Source organism: Schistocerca serialis, chromosome 3 (assembly GCF_023864345.2).
Source record: "Schistocerca serialis cubense isolate TAMUIC-IGC-003099 chromosome 3, iqSchSeri2.2, whole genome shotgun sequence".
Lineage (NCBI taxonomy): Eukaryota > Metazoa > Arthropoda > Insecta > Orthoptera > Acrididae > Schistocerca > Schistocerca serialis.
This window is the reverse complement of record NC_064640.1, coordinates 243,262,347-243,286,236: the sequence shown is the minus strand read 5'-3', so window position 1 is coordinate 243,286,236 and position 23,890 is coordinate 243,262,347. Positions and strand designations below refer to the sequence as shown.

General features: G+C 40.4%; 1 protein-coding gene across 5 annotated transcripts in view; it reads right to left on the bottom strand.

Moving 5' to 3' along the window:
• Nucleotides 1-23,294, bottom strand: part of LOC126469990 (nascent polypeptide-associated complex subunit alpha-like) — a 34,568-nt gene extending 11,274 nt beyond the window's left edge. The window contains exons 1-2 of one of the 5 annotated variants that reach the window (XM_050097441.1): nt 23,055-23,294; nt 16,340-16,608 (exon numbers count right to left, since the gene is read on the bottom strand). In XM_050097441.1, coding sequence (XP_049953398.1) covers nt 16,340-16,594 — 255 coding nt within the window. In that variant the 5' untranslated portion in view covers nt 16,595-16,608; nt 23,055-23,294. Of the gene's footprint in view, nt 1-16,339; nt 16,613-22,826; nt 22,954-23,054 lie in introns of those variants that run through there. The other 4 variants (XM_050097437.1, XM_050097438.1, XM_050097439.1 and 1 more) reach the window with 4 other exon arrangements.
• Nucleotides 23,295-23,890: the final 596 nt, after the last annotated feature.

The following is a 23,890-nucleotide window of genomic DNA, read 5'->3' as shown; positions in this document are numbered from 1 at the left end:
GTTTGCAACAACAGTCTGTCACAACAACACCTTTGAGCTCCACTGCCTTCATGCCCATACTGCTTCATTTAAGATGAATGGATCGTGTGTCCCAAGCACTGGGCAACATGTAATAGAAGTCATAAGAAAGGACACACGGCTCCTGTATGCAGCTCCTTTCCCAACATGAGTGAGGCGGAAACCAACATGGATGCAAACAAAGTGTCAGTAGTGATGGTGTCTCAAAGCAAGTTATACACTGAAGTGCATGTGTTTAACAAACACTGAGAACGCAGGTGGACATGGGTGCAGCAGCAACATTGGTAAATTCTCAGACTTATGTGAATTTGGGTTCTTCTCGTCTGAATTTGGGTTCTTCTCGTCTGACTCCAGTGTAATGGGGGCTGGCGCATTATAGCAAACAACAGATTCCCATTCTTTGGCAGTTATTCGTTCATTAACATTCCGCGTTGTGGACAATGCTTACAATGGAAATCTATTTGGTTTGCATGCTTTTAAACTGTCTGGATTCTCCATCGATGATTAAGTGCATTTGGATTCTGATCAAGTTCCATATCAACAGTTAGTTGCTCTCTGTGTCTCTATTTTCTCCAGGACTGGTTTGTGCAACAGAATTTCAGGCTCATATTACAATGAAACAGTTTGCCTGTCACTGTTTTTCCTAAGCCTGCCCTGTATCGGAAACTTGACAAAAATCAAGTAAAAGCGCAGCACCACCGGTAATAGCAAACATCCTACAGGTAAATTAAACCCCTGTGGTGATTTTAAAAAACTCAGTTATTACACAATCCAATGCTGATATATATCCTTTGCTGTGTCCTCATGACAATGCACATGGTATATCAGGTGCAATTACTTTCCACTGAAACAGGCAGAAACGAAATGTACCAGCGACACAGCTGCAGGTAACATATGCCATGGTCAAGAGAGGGTACCTTGGGCTAGCAGAATGCCAGGTGGCACAGTCATCATCATCATCATCATCATCATCATCATCATCATCAGGAAATTTAATATAAATTGTAAATCCAGTTTACTAAAAATGACAAAAGCAAAGCTGTAAGGCATAAAACTGCGTAAGACAAGACAGAAAATATTACACATGTAAAAATCACAGCATATTAAAAAACAAACACATATCTTTATTTTCATAATGAAGAATCTGTAATTGCTTTCGACGTCACAAAGCTGATGACTGCACTGACATGAATGAGTTCCTTGTGGACTACCACTGCTAGGATAACCGTGTTCCACATCTGTTCTGAACTCACTTCCAGTCTGATGTAAAACTTGTGACAAGATTACACTTACACCCCCCCCCCCCCCTCTTTCAAATATAAAACTTATTAACAGCTGCTCTACATTATGTCTGAGCAGCTTCACAAATTTGTTCATAGCACAAACCTATCACTATGTTGTTGTTGTTGTTGTGGTCTTCAGTCCTGAGACTGGTTTGATGCAGCTCTCCATGCTACTCTATCCTGTGCAAGCTTTTTCATCTCCCAGTACCTACTGCAACCTACATCCTTCTGAATCTGCTTAGTGTATTTATCTCTTGGTCTCCCTCTACGACTTTTACCCTCCACGCTGCCCTCCAATACTAAATTGGTGATCCCTTGATGCCTCAGAACATGTCCTACCAACCGATCCCTTCTTCTGGTCAAGTTGTGCCACAAACTTCTCTTCTCCCCAATCCTATTCAATACTTCCTCATTAGTTACGTGATCTACCCATCTAATCTTCAGCATTCTTCTGTAGCACCACATTTCGAAAGCTTCTATTCTCTTCTTGTCCAAACTATTTATCGTCCATGTTTCACTTCCATACATGGCTACACTCCATACGAATACTTTCAGAAATGACTTCCTGACACTTAAATCAATACTGGATGTTAACAAATTTCTCTTCTTCAGAAACGCTTTCCTTGCCATTGCCAGCCTACATTTTATATCCTCTCTACTTCGACCATCATCAGTTATTTTGCTCCCCAAATAGCAAAACTCCTTTACTACTTTAAGTGCCTCATTTCCTAATCTAATTCCCTCAGCATCACCCGACTTAATTAGACTACATTCCATTATCCTTGTTTTGCTTTTGTTGATGTTCATCTTATATCCTCCTTTCAAGACACTGTCCATTCCATTCAACTGCTCTTCCAAGTCCTTTGCTGTCTCTGACAGAATTACAATGTCATCGGCGAACCTCAAAGTTTTTATTTCTTCTCCATGAATTTTAATACCTACTCCGAATTTTTCTTTTGTTTCCTTTACTGCTTGCTCAATATACAGATTGAACAACATCGGGGAGAGGCTACAACCCTGTCTTACTCCCTTCCCAACCACTGCTTCCCTTTCATGTCCCTCGACTCTTATAACTGCCATCTGGTTTCTGTACAAATTGTAAATAGCCTTTCGATCCCTGTATTTTACCCCTGCCACCTTTAGAATTTGAAAGAGAGTATTCCAGTCAACATTGTCAAAAGCTTTCTCTAAGTCTACAAATGCTAGAAATGTAGGTTTGCCTTTCCTTAATCTTTCTTCTAAGATAAGTCGTAAGGTCAGTATTGCCTCACGTGTTCCAGTGTTTCTACGGAATCCAAACTGATCTTCCCCGAGGTTGGCCTCTACCAGTTTTTCCATTCGTCTGTAAAGAATTCGTGTTAGTATTTTGCAGCTGTGACTTATTAAGCTGATAGTTCGGTAATTTTCACATCTGTCAACACCTGCTTTCTTTGGGATTGGAATTATTATACTCTTCTTGAAGTCTGAGGGTATTTCGCCTGTTTCATACATCTTGCTCACCAGATGGTAGAGTTTTGTCAGGACTGGCTCTCCCACGGCCGTCAGTAGTTCCAATGGAATATTGTCTACTCCGGGGGCCTTGTTTCGACTCAGGTCTTTCAGTGCTCTGTCAAACTCTTCACGCAGTATCATATCTCCCATTTCATCTTCATCTACATCCTCTTCCATTTCCATAATATTGTCCGCAACTACATCGCCCTTGTATAGGCCCTCTATATACTCCTTCCACCTTTCTGCTTTCCCTTCTTTGCTTAGAACTGGGTTTCCATCTGAGCTCTTGATATTCATACAAGTCGTTCTCTTATCTCCAAAGGTCTCTTTAATTTTCCTGTAGGCGGTATCTATCTTACCCCTAGTGAGATAGGCCTCTACATCCTTACATTTGTCCTCTAGCCATCCCTCCTAACCATTTTGCACTTCCTGTCGATCTCATTTTTGAGACGTTTGTATTCCTTTTTGCCTGTTTCACTTACTGCATTTTTATATTTTCTCCTTTCATCAATTAAATTCAATATTTCTTCTGTTACCCAAGGATTTCTACTAGCCCTTGTCTTTTTACCTACTTGATCCTCTGCTGCCTTCACTACTTCATCCCTCAAAGCTACCCATTCTTCTTCTACTGTATTTATTTCCCCCATTCCTGTCAATTGCTCCCTTATGCTCTCCCTGAATCTCTGTACAACCTCCGGTTCTTTTAGTTTATCCAGGTCCCATCTCCTTAAATTCCCACCTTTTTGCAGCTTCTTCAGTTTTAATCTACAGGTCATAACCAATAGATTGTGGTCAGAGTCCACATCTGCCCCTGGAAATGTCTTACAATTTAAAACCTGGTTCCTAAATCTCTGTCTTACCATTATATAATCTATCTGATACCTTTTAGTATCTCCAGGGTTCTTCCATGTATACAACCTTCTTTCATGATTCTTAAACCAAGTGTTAGTTATGATTATGTTGTGCTCTGTGCAAAATTCTACCAGGCGGCTTCCTCTTTCATTTCTGTCCCCCAATCCATATTCACCTACTATGTTTCCTTCTCTCCCTTTTCCTACACTCGAATTCCAGTCACCCATTACTATTAAATTTTCGTCTCCCTTCACAATCTGAATAATTTCTTTTATTTCATCATACATTTCTTCAATTTCTTCGTCATCTGCAGAGCTAGTTGGCATATAAACTTGTACTACTGTAGTAGGTGTGGGCTTCGTATCTATCTTGGCCACAATAATGCGTTCACTATGCTGTTTGTAGTAGCTTACCCGCATTCCTATTTTCCTATTCATTATTAAACCTACTCCTGCATTACCCCTATTTGATTTTGTGTTTATAACCCTGTAGTCACCTGACCACAAGTCTTGTTCCTCCTGCCACCGAACTTCACTAATTCCCACTATATCTAACTTCAACCTATCCATTTCCCTTTTTAAATTTTCTAACCTACCTGCCCGATTAAGGGATCTGACATTCCACGCCCCGATCCGTAGAACGCCGGTTTTCTTTCTCCTGATAACGACATCCTCTTGAGTAGTCCCCGCCCGGAGATCCGAATGGGGGACTATTTTACCTCCGGAATGTTTTACCCAAGAGGACGCCATCATCATGTAATCATACAGTAAAGCTGCATGCCCTCGGGAAAAATTACGGCTGTAGTTTCCCCTTGCTTTCAGCCGTTCGCAGTATCAGCACAGCAAGGCCGTTTTGGTTATTGTTACAAGGCCAGATCAGTCAATCATCCAGACTGTTGCCCTTGCAACTACTGAAAAGGCTGCTGCCCCTCTTCAGGAACCACACGTTTGTCTGGCCTCTCAACAGATACCCCTCCGTTGTGGTTGCACCTACGGTACGGCTATCTGTATCGCTGAGGCACGCAAGCCTCCCCACCAACAGCAAGGTCCATGGTTCATGGGGGGAAGATCACTATGTTATGCTTCTTAAACACTTCAGACACTGTGCCAACAGACATGTCTAACTTCTTCGTTTTTTTACTCCAGTTCCTTCGCAGTCTGTGACAGTTTTTTTCACCCTTTTCCTAATATCACTTTCTCTAAATACATTTGCAATCCTTATCTGTACAATGGTGGTCATATCCCTGTCAGTGGCCTCTAGTCAAGCGCAATTTTTTTTAAAGACGTGAAGAAGGAAAAAAAAAAAAAAAAAAAAAAAAAGAGCTTTCTTCTGTGACGGGGGATGATTAGAATTTGCATCAATAATGACATCTGTTAGTGTCGGTTTACAAAAAACCTCGTATTCTAAACACTGACCATTCCTATTTATCAATAAATCCAAATAGTTCAGTAAACCTTCAATTTCAAACTAAATTTATGATGTAAAGAGTAAAAAATTTCTTGTAGTTTCAGTGTCTCATCCTTACTATCATTAAAAATGATGAATATATTGTCAACAGCTCTCCCGCCCTCTCAGAAAGTAAGTTTAATTATTAACAAATCAGACATAGTATAGAGCAGCCAGTTAATAAATTTTGCAATGGAGGGAGAAGGGGGGGGGGGGTGTCTAAGATGAAGTGTGGAGCTTGTGACAAGTTTTACATCAGACAGGCTGGGAGTGAGTTCAGAATGCGATATAGGGAACATGGTTATCCTAGCTGTGACAGTCCACTAGGAGCTCATTTAGTCAGTGGAGTCACCAGCTTTGTGACACCGAAAACAACTTACAGATTCTTCATTCATGAAAATAAAGCAGTTTATTTGGATATCTTGGAAGGCCTAGAAATTTTCAAACACAGACGGCGCTTCCATGACCTTTACTTACTGAGCAGATCATTGGAACAAGAGACTGGTTTTTTCTCATTTTTGATAATGTCTTCAATTGCCACTGGAAGTAAAAATGGTGTGCCCTTTGCGACCACTGTTTATAACACCAAATGTTTGGTGATGTTTGCTGCACTGATGAGTTTTTTAATATGCTGTAATTTTCACATATGTAATGTTTGCTGCCATATCTTACACGATTTTATGCCTTTGAGTTTTGCTTTTATCGTTGTTAGTAATCTGGATATACAATTTATACTAATTTCCTCATGATACTGATGGCTCCACCACCTGGTATTCTACTCGCCCAAGGTGCGCTCTATTGGTCATGGCATATGTTACCTGCAGTTGTGGCACTGGTACATTTGGTTTCTGTCTGTGTGAGTGGAAAGTTATTGCATCTGATATACCATATGCATTTCTTGCTTCTTGAGCTTATAAAGGGTGATTCATGAAGGTATGCAAATATTTTAACACATTATTCTACAAGTAAAACTAAAGAAAACAAGTTCATATAAACATATGTCCACAAATGTTTACTTACGGAGTTACAACTAATAAAAGATTTTGCCTGAAATTTAGCAACTTTGCAAATACGTAGCCATCACAAAACAGTACGAGGTTAAAGTAAAGCATATTTTCAATTTTTTTGTTGTTATTGGTCTCGTGAATCTAATAAAACCTGTTCCGGATGTGTATCTGCAGTAGTTTTCCAGGACATCCAGAGAAGCAAAGGTTATTATACAAGTAAATTTCTTTACTTTCCATTAAGAATATAGAAACATTTACGTCATTGTTGGCAACCGTTAGTGATTTGTTTCAGTCAGTTTCTAAGCTTGAAAAGAGTTAATTTTCTGTATTGTTCAGTGAAAGAACATAACAGTGTATTTAAGTGAAACCACATGGTAACTTTTGTAGTTTGTAGATTATTTATGAAATAGGAATGCCTTTCAAATTTACGAGAGGAATACATTTCTGAACATTTGTTGGGAATGTATTGTGAAATTGTATGTGCACTTATCCTCAATACCCTATCAGTTAATGGTAACAACCTCTTCTGCCAGTATATAAGAGCCAAAACTTTACTCATTCAGCTGTTAGCAAAACACCCTGAGGAAGGCCATTTGCAACAGTGACCAGAATGTTGGAAAATTTCACACACTGACAATGCAGTCATATACCCAGGAGAATTTTATTGACAATACTGACACTTGTCTCAAAATGCATATGACCAAGGAAAACAATTAGAAAGAGAGAGAGAGAGAGAGAGAGAGAGAGAGAGAGAGAGAGAGAGAGAGAGTGTGTGTGTGTGTGTGTGTGTGTGTGTGTGTGTGTGTGGAGGGCCTAAAAGCAATCAACCAACAGCAAGGCATGCAATGAAAATAGTTGTCACAGAGTGAGGTGGAAACCTACAAAATGACACTCATGCACTCACTTTGACCTACACAGTCACACTACCTCACACACCTTACAACAGTGAAAGGTGGTATGCCTTTGATTAAAACAGAAGTAAGATGACAGATGAGCTAAAAGAAAGGCAGAGAAATGTGACTGGCTGACCAATTACAAAAAACATGGATGAGGCAGTCACACTGTAACACATTAAAAAGTTCTCCTCAAAATTTTTGGAAGCAAGCTGGACAAACCACAAAACATTAAAACTGTTACCGCATTTGTGTGAATATTACTTAAAACAGATGGCAGATCTGTCAGAAAATCTGCTGCAGCCTGCTGGATGGAATGTAAAACACAGTCTAATAAAAATGCGGTGCACACTGAGCTGCATGCCACAAGCACCATACATTGGAGGGTCCTCTCACCAGAGCAAGAAACCCTGCATTCCAGGCCTGTGGTCTATGCGAAAATGAGTAAGGTCAACCTCGTCCCATCTGGAAGGAGGTACACCATAGCTGCATTGTCAGCTTTACAAAATGAAGCTTGTTGTCTGTCACTTCCAGCCATTCATTTCCCATTGATGCAACACTACACCTCAACAGTGAGACAATAGCATGCAGGGGTATGGCACACTGAACTAACTGAGGAACACGACAACTCCTTGGCTGCTATGTCAGCCCTTTCGTTTCCTGCAACACCCATGAGCCCTGGCACCCAGCAGAACACCTGTTTGCCAAGCCTTCATAGCTGGAGGAGGGCATGTTGGATATCCTAGACTACTTTTATCACTTGATACAAGTGGTGTAGACTGAAGGACATAGGAACAGATGAGGAATTTAGCACACATGGGACAAATCATCTGCTCCAGCACTGAATACAGTGAACTTCGGTGGCAACCAAATCATGAGAACACGATCCGTGAAGACAACAGAGCAGAGCAACAGATGGAGTCACCTGTTTACCCATTCAAAAATACAGCTACGTAGTCAGGTTCCTCATTTAAAATGTCAGAAAATATCTTATTAAAAACAGAAGCAGGAGTGCAATAATCCCTCCTGCCACTGCATCAGACCTAAAACGAATCTGAGCCTCTGAAGTAACCAAGGTGGCAGTTGGTTAAAGACCCAGATTTGAGCCCATACATGCCCGACACCAAAGGGTTCCAACATACACTTTGCACAGATCCCAAATGGTCTTGTTGCCTGCAGATGATTGGTAGAGGCCAGATGAGCAACAGTATGCTATGCTGGGGAATTGGCTGTAGCGAGGGACTGACATACCTGATGCACCATGAGAAGCTGCAATCAGATGGTAAGTAGGGGTTCATTAGCCTCGGCACAAACAATTGCCGTGAAAGCGTGATCTCCTTACGGTGTGCAGCGTCAATGATTTTCAAGTACAAAGGCCTCGTTGACCTGTACACTGTGCACCCATAGTCCAGCCGCAATCAAATGAAAGCCCTATAAACAAAATGGAGCAGATGTGCCTTCCCTGCTCCCTAAGACCTATGGCTAAGACACTACAAAATGTTCAACACCTTCACGTCCTCAAACTGGGTGAAAAAAATCACTTTGATGAGAAGGACTGAATAAACATTGAGAGATAGCCACAGATGCCCAATTGGTGGAGCTGCCCTAGAATACTGTGGTGCCTAGTAGTATCGTACACCTTACTAAAAAATATACCTACATAATGCTGTTGATCAAGGTGAGCTTGCTGAATAGCCACCTCTAGCAGGTTCAGGATGTTGATGCTGGACGAAAATCTCCTGAATCCACAGTGAAAGCAACTTACGAGCTGCCTAGTCTCAAACATCCAGACCAGATGACCGTTAACCATTCGCTCCAAGGTCTTTTCTACACAGCTCGTTAAAGGTGACACTCTGGTAACTACTGGGAGATGTCTGCCTCTAATGGTTTGAGAAGTGGGATCAAAATTGCCTCCCTCCATGAATTGGGAAAATTGCCTGTCGACCACATCGAATTAAAACATCATAAGAGAACTTCCTTTGACACTGGTGGCGAGTTCCGCAGCATGCTGTATCTGACTGGGCATAGTATCACGAGCCACAGACGAGCCAAATACAGCTCCCACATGGAGAACGGACGGTTGTAGGACTCTGAATTGTTAGACCTGAGGTTCAATTCAGCCTCTCCATGGTGGCACGGTAATGACAGAACAATGGATCCTGGCTGGCAGTGGCAGTAGTCAGTGCAAAATGCTCTGCCATTGTATGTGCATTGTCTCCAGGTGTTTTTTGAAAACACCCCTGATTCAACAATGACTACCTTTACTGGAAACCATACTGATGGCTTCACATACCATAGTAGAACACATGGAATGGCCGATAAGAGTCCACTAACACTTGCCAAAAGCTTTTCTTGCTTTCCTTGATGACACATCTAGCTTTTGCCTTTGTTAGCTGAAAGCCTGTGAGGTTTTGCACCACCAGGTGGCTCAAACTGTCACAGACCCAAATGACCGAATGACACTCATTAGTCCACCAAAAGACTGGTGGCCTCTTAGGACAATGATGTGACTTTGGGATGGAGAGGTCAGCAGTGTGGTGGACTACTCATGAGATGTGGTCCACCCACTCCTGGATGGTGTCATGGCACTCAAACACAGCCAGTTGGCTGAACAGCCTCCAGTTAACTCTTCTCCTCTACCATGGCTGCATCCTTTCAGAGAGAACTCCACCTAGAAGGTGAATATGAAGTGGTAAGTGGTCAATGGAACAAAGGTCATCAGTGACTTTCCACCGAACAGAGTCTGCAAGGGCTGGAGAGCAGAAAGAGAGGTTGATGGCTGAGCATGACCCAGTAATAGCATAGAAATGAGTGGGAAGTGCCTGTGTTGAGAATGCACAGCTTGTGAGACGTCATGAGATTTTCCAATACCCAACCCCAATGGCAAGTAGAGGTCAAACCTCACAATATATGACGGGCACTGAAGTCTCCCAGTATGAGAAATGGTCACGGGAGTTGTTCTATTCGACATGTTAGTGCCTTAGAGTCAATTGCATCATGTGGAGGTAAATATGGTGAACAAACTGTGATCCTCTTACATACATGAACTACAAGTGTAATTGCTTGCAGGTCAGTAGGTAGAGGGAGAGCAGAGGAGTAGTGCACGTTATTGACAAAGAAGGCGACCCCTCCCTTCACCCTTCCACAGTCAGGTCATCCTTGCAGTAGTGTGTACAGTCCTGTAGGACAGGGACATCAAATGCTTTAAAATATGTTTCCTGCAAATACAAATACAGGGGGTGTTTCCTACACTATAGTTCAATTCTTTTATCTTGGCAGCTCGCGCATGCCCGCCTAGACGCGGGAGATTGCTGTGTTGCCAGTTGCACACGACGTACGCGCCAAGAGAAGCAGCGCCATAGTATAGCATAGTTCGCAAGCTTACGTTTAGGGGGGAGCGCGCAGTTCATGAAGTAAAGCCACCACGGCCGCATTAACCCTTTCGCTGTTACAAAGACGTGCTCCCTCCATTCCGCGCTGTGGGCGATTTTGTCACTGCACTGCTCGCCTGTGCAGACACATTGTGTTCCGACTGCTTTGACACTCTTTTATCATTCAATTCCACAAAAACTACTTGGCTCAAAAATTAGATTTTTACCTATCTTCTTGACTGATACCTTCCCCCCATAAATGACTTAACTTTGTTTCGATGTTCAACGCAGTTATTATGCAGCATTAAATATAGTAAACCATTGCACGAAATTTTGAAGAGTTTGCAGAGTTAAAGTCCATAGAGTATACTTTCCGGATTGTCGATTTTAGTTGCCACAATGTTGAGAATGAAATGTGGACAAGATACCTATATATTTCATTTAATTTAAGTACCACATAAGTGTCGTATGTAATATTGAGAAATATTCCACCTTTCGCGACTGTAACAAAAGTTTTACTTACACTGGGCACGTTTGGCTTTATTTTAAAGCACTTCATTCAATCAAAAGGAAGTAGACAAAATACATGAAACAAAACTGTGGACTTACAAAAATATTAGGACTTGAATATACCGTCTGTCAGTGAAGTGCTCAGAGCTATGTCAAATATAATTTTGTGTGTGGCACACACAAACAGCATTTATTTGCTAAAACACTGATGAGCCAACAAAAACGTTGAATATTGTGCTACCGCAGCACAAAACTACGAAAGGTGACTTGGCAATGGAGGACACAAAATACAGTCCTCTTATGATGCTTCAAAAGAGAGAAACGCGTCTGGTCTAAATAAGTCGCTTATTACAGTTGCAGAAGAGGGATATATTTCAATACCATTGGTAAAACTGCGACTGTGGAACAAAAACAAGAAATAGAACATGAATACCATTGTGTATGTGCCATACCTTTCACCGATGGAAGTGCTTTAAAATAAAGCCAAACGCGCCCTGTATAAATAAAACTTTTATTACAGTCGCGAAAGATGGAATATTTCTCAATATTACATACGACACCTATGTGGTACTTAAATTAAATGAGATATTGTTATACATTAAATATTATATGAAATTTAGGTATCTTGTCCACATTTCATTCTCAACATTGTGGCAACTAAAATCGACGATACGGAAAGTATACACTATGGACTTTTACCTCTGTAAACTCTTCAAAATTTCGTGCAATGGTTTACTACATTTAATGCTGCACATCAAAACAAAATTAAGTCATTTATGGGGGGAAGGTATCAGTCAAGAAGACGTGTAAAAATCAAATTTTTTGGCCAAATAGTTTTTGTGAAATCGAATGGTAAGTGTGTCAAAGCAGTGGGAACACCATGTGTCTGCACAGGCGAGAAGTGCAGTGATGACAAAATCGCGCACAGCGCGGAATGCGGGGGAGCACGTGTCTGCAGCAGCGAAAAAGTTATTGAAGAGGCAAAGCTCTAGAAATTTCATTCAAACGAATAAAATTCGTGAAGTAAGGCACTCCAATATTGTTTTTAAATAAAGAAAATATTAAGCACCACACAAGGTTAGAACTCATAACCTTTCACTTGGCAGCCCAACACCTTAACCGTTCCGCTACCTCAGCTCATCGAACAGTGTAACTCCATAAGGACTCTAACACCTCACGCAACTACTTATAAACACTATTGTATGACTATGAATTACTCACGCTTCGTCGAAGTACAATAGGAAATAAACAATCACCCCTGTTCTTTATTGCGAGAAAGCAGTTCGTGAGATTGAAACAAACACCTTTCCTTGCTATCGCCTGAATTAGGAGTCTTATTGCTTGTTTGGTTTAATTAATTAATAGAATATGAAGCAATTGGTATAAAGAATGCTTTTTCCAAGCTTTCTATAAAAGAAAGTCTGCTATCAAGACATTGCTTTTGTTCTATTACTTTATTTATGACTGAACGTTTCTAAAACTGAAGACACTCGTCCGTGCTCTGCACTGCAGTCGAGATCTGGCAACGTCGTTCTCTGTTCATTGGCTGACTGTGTTTTGTGACGTCAGATGCGCAGAACGAACCTAAACTCGGCCGCCAAGATATATGACGCGCACTTTAGCTGTTTCAGTTCCTACACATGTCCGGAACTCATTAACATTCCACTGCAGTATGGGAGCCACCTAACACAGGAGTATCACTTTCATTCTGACTTTCTGCCAGGGAGGGGAGCCTGCATTGGGTGGAGGCCAATCGGGTGGGGGGGGGGGGGGGGGGGATGATTGCCCCAGTCCCACATCATGTGGGAATCTGGAGAGACTTCAGAGAGAATGACATCGACATTTTGGGCTGTTTACCTTCTGACTATATCAGTAGTGGATGCTTTGCCTTTGATTTCGGAGCCACAACTGCAGCTATGTGGTTGTAGCACTGGGCAGTGTACCAGACTGAACCTTTGGATGGCAAGGAGCTCTGCAATGTAGACAACCACAGCCTTTCCGAAAGGGAAATGCAGAAGCGTCCGATCCCGCCCGTCTGCTTTGACCCATGACATCACAAATATGGCGGAAACGACCATAAACCACGATTCCAATATGGCGCATATAAAGTCGTTAAGTACACATTATAAAGACGAAAATACATCGGAAAACACACACACACACACACACACACACACACACACACACACACACACACACACACACACACCAACGAAAAAATACTCAACCTAAAGAAAGACCCAACTGACCTACGCCCTCCCCCCCACACCTCACCCCCCCCCCCCGCCATAAAATAAAAAACCCACAAGCAAATACCAAATGCAACATAAAAAAACTCAATCACACACTACAACTCAAAAATAACTTCAACAAAATAGATCCTCCACAAGTAAAACACAAACCAACACCCCCCCCCCCCCCACAAACTCTAACACGAAATAAACCACCCACCCCACCCTGAGCCGCAGCCACTCACCCACCCAAAACAACCCAACCAACCACTTTCGGCCTATACATTTTACTAACAGCCCTTCAAAAAACCCAAAAAACACAATAGCCCTCAGGGACACTCTTCCGCCAACAGTACTCATCTAAATGAGACTGAAGGTTGGAAGAGCGCCTCTTCCCCCTCCCAAGAACTGACTTAATAGCCCCCCACATCCCCTCTGTTGTATTTGTGCAAGTCCCCCCCCCCCCCTCTCATAATTTTTGAACTCTAAGCCATAGTTAACGACAAAATGATTGAATCCCCTCTCACCCAACCCCTTATATGAAGAAAATGCATCCGAAATTACTCTGGACCCCAGTTCTATGTACTCCTCAATTAACCCCACTAATTCTGCCTTAAACCTCCCTTCCACAACCCTAAAAACACATTCAGAACACCCACCCCCCAGAACAAACAGCCCCCCACACCCAGATACCAACCACATACTTACCCCTCCCATACTTCCTTTTCCGGAACTGTGACTCGTCCACCTCCACAACCACCCCACGCCCTCCCCCCCACCAACTTACCCCTGTACTTAATAAACTCTGAATACACTTCATGGCAAAAAGAAAACCAATCAAGCACACTCCTTTCACTCACACCAGTCTCATGCACGCAAAAACTGTGTGGGGATCTATAACAAAAATAATAAGTCACCAGTACAATCTCACGCATGCTCAACCTAGACCTAGAACCAGGAACCACGCCGTATGGAACGCCAAATGTCATCCTTTCGACAGCGCCACATGTAACCGTCCCTGGTCCGAGACGCCGGCACTTTAGCCAACTTCATTTCTTCACGACTAATAAAGCACTTCACGATCTCGGCAATTAAGCCAAACAGCTGCAACAACTGTATCAGTTCCAAAGCGGTGTTTCCCATCATTTCCCTCAGACACGCGCTATTAATTTTATCCATCATATCCATTCCTGAACAAAAACAACAACCGATTAACTCACTAAAATTACCACACTACCTACAGCGAACAACGCTAAATTAACCTTCACACAAAACCACTAAATCATTAACTCGCTGAAACGAATTCCACTACAAACACAGCCAAAAACTGAGCCCATTACACCACACAAACGAAAGCCCTGAACATACCACCAGAGGGCACAACAAACCACAACACGACGACATCTACAAACACACCACAGACACAAACCAAACTCCACGCCGTCATGTCACACACCACAACACCCTTACGTCACGTATCAAAGCCGACGCGTGGGATCAGACGCTTCTGTCGACCCTACGAAAGTTCTGGTGGGAGGTGCAGGCGTCTAAACAGATGCAGAAGCACAAATGCATTGACAAATGCAAGTACTAGTGCTGACACTAGCAATCTCCATTTGTGTAGCTGCATCTACTTTCTGCAATGGAGGTGAAAGAAATGCAGCAAAGGAAGTAGCAAACAATGAGAGCAGTGTGGCTTTATACATCTTTTTGTCTTATTGTATGAGATGTGCTTCATAGTCTTAAGCCGTAGTATCTTACGTTCAAGATATACGCTGCTGACTTGACTACAGACAGGGTGAGCCTCAGAGCAGCTCACACACTTCAACAGATGTGAACAAATGACTCTTGTGGGCAGCCTTACAACACTTGTCCTAAGTGACTTCTCCACGACACCCTTACAGCACTACGTCCAAAGTATTGGCATTTGAAACAGTACAACATGTTGAGGACACAGGCTGCACATTGAGGCAAAGAAAACCTGCCTTAATCTGCTCTAGAAGTTTCATACTGCTGAAAGATTAAACAAGAGGGATTTGACAAGATCACCCTCCACCCTTTTTATGATATTCTGCACGTTAAATATTCCTTCTTGGGCCCACTCAACTTCCAGTTCTTTGGGAATATCCATCAGATCCCTGCATGTCACACAACTTTTGCTGTAATTCAGTGTGGTATGGAGCTCAGTTTCAATGCCATACTCTCATAGGCATTTCAATTCCTGCAGGTTTCAACCATTAGTGCACCATTATGTAACCACTTGACTGATTTTAATGTTCCTGCAATGCCCTCTAAATCCTTTTGAATGTAAAAAGGCCACACTTTCCCGACAGTTCCCTCTCACCTTTTAACTATCAAAAATACATTCTGTTACTAAATACTGAACTACTTTTAAAAACTCCTGAATCTGGAGGGCTTGTCACATGTGGCCTCTTGAGCAATTGGGTATTGTACCTACCAGCAGTCCACCCTTTCTGCTGGGATGAGGACAGATTTTGAGGGTGTCATCCAGTCCCCGGGGCAGCTAGAAAAATAAAAGTCCACCTAGACAGAGCCCCACATGCCTAGGTAAACCTATTACAACTGAGGTGTGGCAGGTTTGCCAGAGGTCACCTGCTAATGACTGTTACACCTCAAAACCTGTGCATCTCATCTTATTGGTTCACAGCAGACCTTGAGATTGAAGGTTTTTTTTTACTAAGGATTTTAGCATCCTCTCAATCCAGGCAGTCAAGCCAAGATCCCCAGTCCCTGTGACACACAGTGTTCCACCGCCTCACTGCTTGGTGGTCTCTGAAGCATGCTCAGTGCTTACAGTGATAGGGCTGGCATCACTTAGCAGTCCGCTGCTCAAGGAACCCCGGGGTCGCCAAGTCTGTACCCAGCAAATGAATGCCGAGTCCCTTGTGGCTTTATGTAATAGAAATAAACACCACATTTAAAAGAAATATATTATTCAATGAAAAATCTAGTAGAACTCCACATTGTGTATCAAGTTTAAAAATATGAAATTGTGTTCATAACACAGATTTATATGTATCAGTTTATTACTGAACAAAATCCATACAAAATTGTATTTCACGGACATTCGGCCACCAAATCGTGGAACACAACAGCCTCCTGCCTCATCTGTACACACTGCATTGAACGTTAAGTACCCATCTGCTTTTCCTCTTGAATTTAATGTAAAGTTCTGCCTTGTTAGGTTAGTTCTAAAAGCTTAGAAACAATACTCACTTGCTTAAGCCCAAGTTTGGACATTATTTTTCGAGCCTTCTTCTCTCCACGACTTTGTTTTGCTTTGCTGACCAAGTCAATTGGCAACCCTGTTCCAGGAGAGAAAACTGTTGATCCTCCACTTGGACCAGCCTCTTCAAGTTCAGGGACTGATGTCTCTGAATCTGACTCGGTACCAGAACCTCCTGCAGAGTCATCACCTTGCATTTTTCCTTTCGAAGTTGATGGTTTCTCTAATTCAGTCAATTCAGGCATTTATACTCTCAAATCTACCTGAAACAATGTGTGAGAACCTTATAAATCTGAGGAGATATGCTGTTGAGTCAGTGTGTTATATGCTAAATGACACTATAATTATCCAAGAAGAACAATCTATCCAATGCTATCAAATATGTTGCATAAAGTAAATAAAATAAGTAAAATACACATGTTGGTAATAATTTTAACAAAAAATATTAATGGAGAGGTTATATTTCAGACATCAGAGACTATCAGTGTTCTTATTCAGAGTGAATCAAGATAAACCCATCTACACACACACACACACACACACACACACACACACACACACACACACACACAGAGGGAGGGAGAGAATGTTCACATCACATCATCGTCTGAAACAGTGCTAATTTAAGATATTTTTTGTTCACCACAAGGTTTCTCATGTCATATCCCTAATGCCAGTGGTTACTGTAAGTGATTAATTTTGCCTCTACTTTTTAGCTTCTGCACTGTATTAGGCTTAGAAAAAACACAGTTCTTTCATTCACACACCATGTTCTATAAATCCCTCCATGAAGGAGAGCCTCCAGGGACATGGAACATGGACATTAAACATTAAGATGTACGCACACATACTCTACATTTTTTCTGTAATATATAATAACAAATTATAATTAGTTCTAATCTGCACAAACCGATAATTATGGGAATTACACTGTGTGTGTGTGTGTGTGTAAGAGGAGGGAGGGGGGGGGGGTGCACATGGACACACACATGAACATTTTCAGGTGAAAAAACAGCTACTCTAAAAAGAGGCCATTGTTCCTCCTCGTAAATATGCTGTCTTTCATTTAATAGGCCTATGTCACACCAAGTATTTATGCAAATTTACACAAAACACATTTAACTGTCTATATTCAACAAGGGAATATACATATTTTTATTATTGGGACATTTTGGTTATCGACACTTTCCAAAGTATTAAAAACATATATTGGGCCACAGTGGTAATGACACATTCAGTGGAAACACAAATATGAAATGTGTATGCATCTTTTTTTTAACTATCATTGCATTTTCATTGGCTATGCCAACTGACAATGAAGCTATCATCTTCCAACCTAACTTAGGCCTCGGACTACACTACCCACCAGCCTGGCATAATAATAATAATAATAATAATAATAATAATAATAAGGAACAAGCAAAATATATGAAAATTAAATGTAACATGCAGAACACTACATAACATGTTTCAACTACTGTACAAATACTGAATAACTGAGTGCCACATTTCATATTTGTAACCATGCTACATTTGTAACCACTTTTCAGCATTTAAGATGAGATGTGTGCACTCTTCATTGAAATGTGTGACTACCACAATAAGAGAGAGGCTCACCAGCTACAATCTACAATCACTATTATTCATCTCTCTTCATAGAATTTTACAGGTTTGACTTTCAAGGTGCATTTTTAGAAAATAATTGTTTGCAACCAGACATCTTAGCACAACTCTTTGCAATTGATCAGATCTGTTCACTGTGAAATTTTACAGATCTGTGAAGATATATGCTCTTAAGCCATGAATGATATTTTGTGTCTGTAAAATGAATTAATAAATCATCAAAAAGATATTAGCAACTGATGCTAATATATTTAAACACGTGAAGTTCTCACGTTTCAATACTACAAATCATGTCTTTCATTCTTTAACTGGAAACTGAAGTGGGCACTGTGCGTCTGCAGTCCAAAACATTGCAGACTCTGATACAAACTATTCTGCAGACACTTTTCTCAAAGGCCTTTACAAGAATATCAGTCAATAATCAAATCTTTCTGCTCGTTTCTAAGTTACCTTCATAAAGTCAGTAAAACTACAGTGGTGCCACCCAAAGCGCAAGATCCCAAAGCAAGGTTGGTACCTCACGATGCAACCACAAATAAGGACAGCCACTGCCAGCTGCAGCAACAAATGAGCACTGTCAGTGTAGTCCCCAAAAGAGTCTCAATAAGCCGCTGCTTCCACTCACTAAAAATCGAGCACATTATTGCTCAACCCAATCCACGATCATCAAAGAAGATGATGGCATCGTCTTCCAACTAGGCTAGCAGTGTGAACATTGAATTATTCAGAACTCTACATAAAATTTATTGTCAGTTATACATCATGTGAAGAGACTTGTACCTTGTCAGTATCAAGTGATATGCTAATATTCAGTGACTGTTAAAAATACTCATTACATCCCTGTGAAACTGCATTGTACAAAGTTAAGTAATTCATCTTGTCTATGTTGTAATAAACAGAACTAATATTTTACGTGTAATAGTATCCACTTGATATCTTCCCAGAGTACAGTAAAAGAACCCACCACTGTACCTACAAGTTATTTTTGTCTGGTACAAGTACTTCAATGCTGCCAGATCTGTTCACTGTGAAACATATGCAGATCTGTAGAGATGTCTCTTTACCAGTGACAAAGAAAGGTAGGGTATCTGTCAAGACTAGCAATAAACACGTAAGAAATGTGATGTTAAATTCAAATTTTTACATAATTCATGAAACTCATTACTGGATTTTTCAAATCCAACTTGTGGGCAGGCGCTCTGTAAGAGAAGGAAGAAAACCAGATCTCACATCCTTATTCTTAATAAGCACATAACAGATACAGAGCATTGACAAGGAAGCATTATTCCTCAAAATGATGCTCAAGTCTGAGCTGGTAAGTTAACTTTACATCAAACTACTGTTTGCAACAGTCATGCATAATTGCTTGTAAGATGATTACCCCCTCAGAGTCTATTTTTTAATGACAGAGAAAGGTGGACAACACGCACTTCTCTAAAAAAGAAACACATAAATATGACCGAAAGCAATATCTAAAGAAATAAACTTTTAGTTTTATAGGAGAGGTAAGGTTCCATTGGTGGCGTAACAATAAATGCCAAACAACAAAACCAAATGCTGAGGGTTTGATGCCCTGTTAATAGAGGCATTTTCCCCTTGCATTTGATATGGCAGGTCAATGGAAGCGTCTGATTCCACCCGTGTGCTTCGACCCCTGACGTAAAGGTGTGTGACGCCATTACGGAGCAGAGTTTATGAGCTGGTTGTATTGGTAGACGTCATCTTGTTGTATTTGATGCCCCCCCCCCCCCTCTCTCTCTATTTTTCTCAAATTGTAATGTTTCGTGAATTTATTGTGTATCAATATATTTTAATTTACGTAGGGATGCCTGACTTGAATTTTTGAGGTGTTGTGGTTTTGGTTCTGTTTTTCGTAGTTGTAGGTGTTGGTTTTTCATATCAATGGTTATGGTTGACTTATATACATCAAGGGAAATGATCGATTACAATTTTCATATAGTTTTATAAGTAGGTATTGGTGTTTTGGTATCGTCAGCTGCAATTGACCTATATAGGCCAAGGGAAGTGTGTTTCTCATAGATTTTGTAGTTTTTTGTTTGTCATTTTGTGTGTTTTGGGATCGTGGTGCATATTTAGCTTGCCCCCTCCCTAAAACCCCCAATTTCCCCCAGTTGTCCCGTTACTTTGATGGTATTTTTTGGAGGGAGATATTTTCTTATTTATATGTATTTTCATGTTTTTTGCCATGTGTATGTAGTGACATCATAGGCAACATATTGGAGACTCTTAGAATAGCCATTTCTGCCATATTGATGATGTCATGGATCAAAGCAGGCAGGTGGAACCAGACAATTCTGTAGTCCCGATATGGCTTCCACCAATGTCAGTTCCTTACGTATGTGGAAATACGTCAATTTTACCATTATCTGTTTTACATTTTGAAATGTATGTCCTAATCTAACTGGATCAATTAGTTGGTTCAAATGGCTACTTTACTGGGGTCACTTACTTCACTGCTGTTAACAGTATCATGTTTAACTGGTAACTAAAGTTACTATGTTAATATTTCCCATCTCATGACTTCCATTCTGGAGTAATTTTTGTTACACTGTCTCAAAAATTTGCTTTTATACCTGGAATACGTTAATCAAAGTTTAACAGGAACTGAATCAGCATCCTGATTACTTTTTCCATGTGTTGCAGCACTAAATGTAAGAAGCATGCCTCTGTTACCCCTGCCACCCTTATTGTATTCAGACTTAATTGCTGTAATTTAAAAATGGTGTATACATTAAGGAGAAACTCCTTAGTAGAGATGACAGTACACACAAAGTGTCTTATATAACAAAACCTGATAATATATTTGAACAGCACATCTGCCACAGACAAATTATTATACGTTGTTATTTTGATCAAATAACGATGAATGGTCCAATGAGAAAAAATATCCATTCCAGGCTGATCAATAGTGAGTGCTAAAATCTTTAAAAATGATTATCATACACAACTCTCACAATATTACACAGAAGCTCATAATGCATTGGAGACTTAAGTACCAACTGCTGGATCCCACACTTGTCTCTCATAGCATCGCCACAAGGATATGAGCACTCTTGTTCTTGGCTCAGCCATAAAACGTATTATGGCATACTTCAAATAAAGTATAAGTTACAGCTGCTCCCTTCGTATTGTTCATTGTTGGCATAAAATACGTGCACATAAAAATCAGAAAACTTAAAGGTTTTTCTACTGGCTTATAGTGTTCCTAAATTTACCTTGGAGTTTTACATATTTACAACAAAAGTGTATCAAACATGAAGCATATGTTGCCTACAGTGGACTATAATGCATCTTCAAACGCCCGAACCAGTCACAAAATAGTGTTTACATGGGAATTACTGAGCCTGCCAATACCTCTCATCTGCTTTGACATATAATGAAATTAAAATAATGGACACAAACTACTTATATGAAATCCAACACAGGTTCAATACACACAGTAACAAGAATTTTAGTTACTCTCAAGACATCACATTCCTAGGCTTCACCAACTCATGAACAGTTATTTTTCAATTCAGCCTACACCCTGAGCTATGCTACCTACAGATCAGTATGTCACCACATCAAAGATGTCATTTGCATTCAGTACCTTCACCAACTCAATCTCTCACTAACAACCTAACTTATAGCCCATGCTAAGCTACAAATCAGCATGCCTACATTATAAAAAAGAATGAGTTTTCATTGATCTAATCTACCTGATTTCATTATAAATAACCAAGGATTACTCTGATCCACTATTCATCATTACATCCTACTACATAGTTTGGTAAAGTTGAGTTATAAGTAATAAATAATGTGGATCAAAAAATTAACAGACAGCAACACACAAAAACATGAAGGCCTTTAATAAAAAATTCTGTAACACTGCAAAAATGGATCTAAGAGGAGCTGACACAATTGCACTTTGATGCACGATCAATATAATATTTGATGTTTAACTGCAAGGGATTCCTACATAAGAGTAACTCTGTGTGTTAATATTGCAAGAATTGTAATAATACAACAGATGAGTCCCCTGAAAACTGAAATGAAAATTTTAGTGTTATACAATTACTTTTATCAAGTATCTCACGTACCTCTCGTCACGGAATATGGGTGTGAGAGTAATACGACCAACACTAAAGGAATTAGTCACAATAATAAAACAAACTTCCATACACTACTATGCTGTTAATATCCAATGGCGGGGGTGGGGTGGGGAGTGGGGGGGGCAACTGTGACATTGTGCAACTACTTTTCATCCCACTAAACACTAAATCCAGATGATCTGAAGAAGTTTTACTGAAACTGCATAAATAAGTATCGATTAATATAGACGAATTAATCCCTTCTGTATATTACACAAAACCTAGCAAACGAAACTTTTGCCCGTGTGCATAAGCGGTAGGAAACGGACTGCCATCAGTTTGTTCATTGTCATACATTTTCTGCTGCAGCATAACTTAAAAGTACAGTCTTTGGGAGGCCACGAGTACTCTTTTGGTGATTAGTGTGACATGCTGTTTAATGGCCTGAGCAGAGATTTTGGAAGGTGGCTTTAATACTATTATGTACGTATTTTGCTATCCAACAGCATGGCGTAAAATACACAACACTATATCATCATTCGAGCTGTAATAATATAGTCAACGAAGAAGCCATAGCTGTCTCTTTACTATCACACACACAATCAAGGTTCTTATTTTACATGTTCAATGCTTAAAAACTTACTGCTACGCAGAAGCCACATTCAATTGGTAACGAACAACAAAGGGGGCATGTTCCCGCCTTATCGATATTTGATAATTGTTAACATTATATTTCCATAAAAACCATCTACTAGCACTGTACCTGATACCCCGAAAGTACAACTGGTGCAATCTGAAGGATAGTAAGATCCTTTTTCTTAAACAACTGTAGAGTCACACGACGCCACAATCCGCCATTAAAACTTACTAAGCACCTCGTGACCACCTCTTCAAAACATACAACCGAAGAACATTACAAAACTATATATATAAATGGTTTAGATTATCTTACAGTAAAATTTAATAATACCCAAAATAGTTAATAAACCACCTGTAGTCTGACTTTTACCTTCTCGTTCAACTTAATACCGGCTCTAACTCCCTGTTTTCAGACTCAGAGATTCAAGCCACTTCTTCCCCACGTGCAGTCACACCTCTGAGCCCGAATCAGCTTTCCTATTTTTTGGTAAAGAGTTGTATAACATTATCAACAAAGTCTTCAGGTTAAGTTCAAGACGACAACAAACAAAAGTATCAAAGGTCGTATTTGTCACGCATGTTGTTAACGTTGATAATACCAATACTTCATTTGAACGTGCGAGTTCAGAAAAATCATTGCAGCATTTAGTGCTTTGAACAAGAAATTATGATATAAATTTTTTTGTGAAACGTTAATTCTGTTATTTCCTCGATATGAAAACTCACCTCTTTCAATTACTATTCGATTGTGCGGATAAACGCTGTCTCACCTACATAATAATTAACTAGGAGTCAAAAGTGAATACGAAACTTCTGGCAAGGAGATGATGAACCGATTACGTTTCCCATTTTGGAATGCGTAGGCATTGTACACACAAGGAACGGAAACGTATTTTAAACCATAAACCTTTCAGCGTTCAAGCTTGTGTAGAAGACAACTGTGTTAACGAGAATGCCGATTGCCACTTTCAGATGCTATGTAGGCTAGTGTTCAATACCGATTTCAAGGGAAAAAAATGAGTACACAGAACCTGGTTAAATTAAATTTCGAGCAGTCATCGACACTTGACATGCAAAAAGTCATCGAATACCGTAGTTAAGAAGAATTATTCGGACACTGAAGCTTTTTGGATTTTGATGGAGCTACATATGGATCAGATCCGATAATGTGAAAATGAAACATCATAC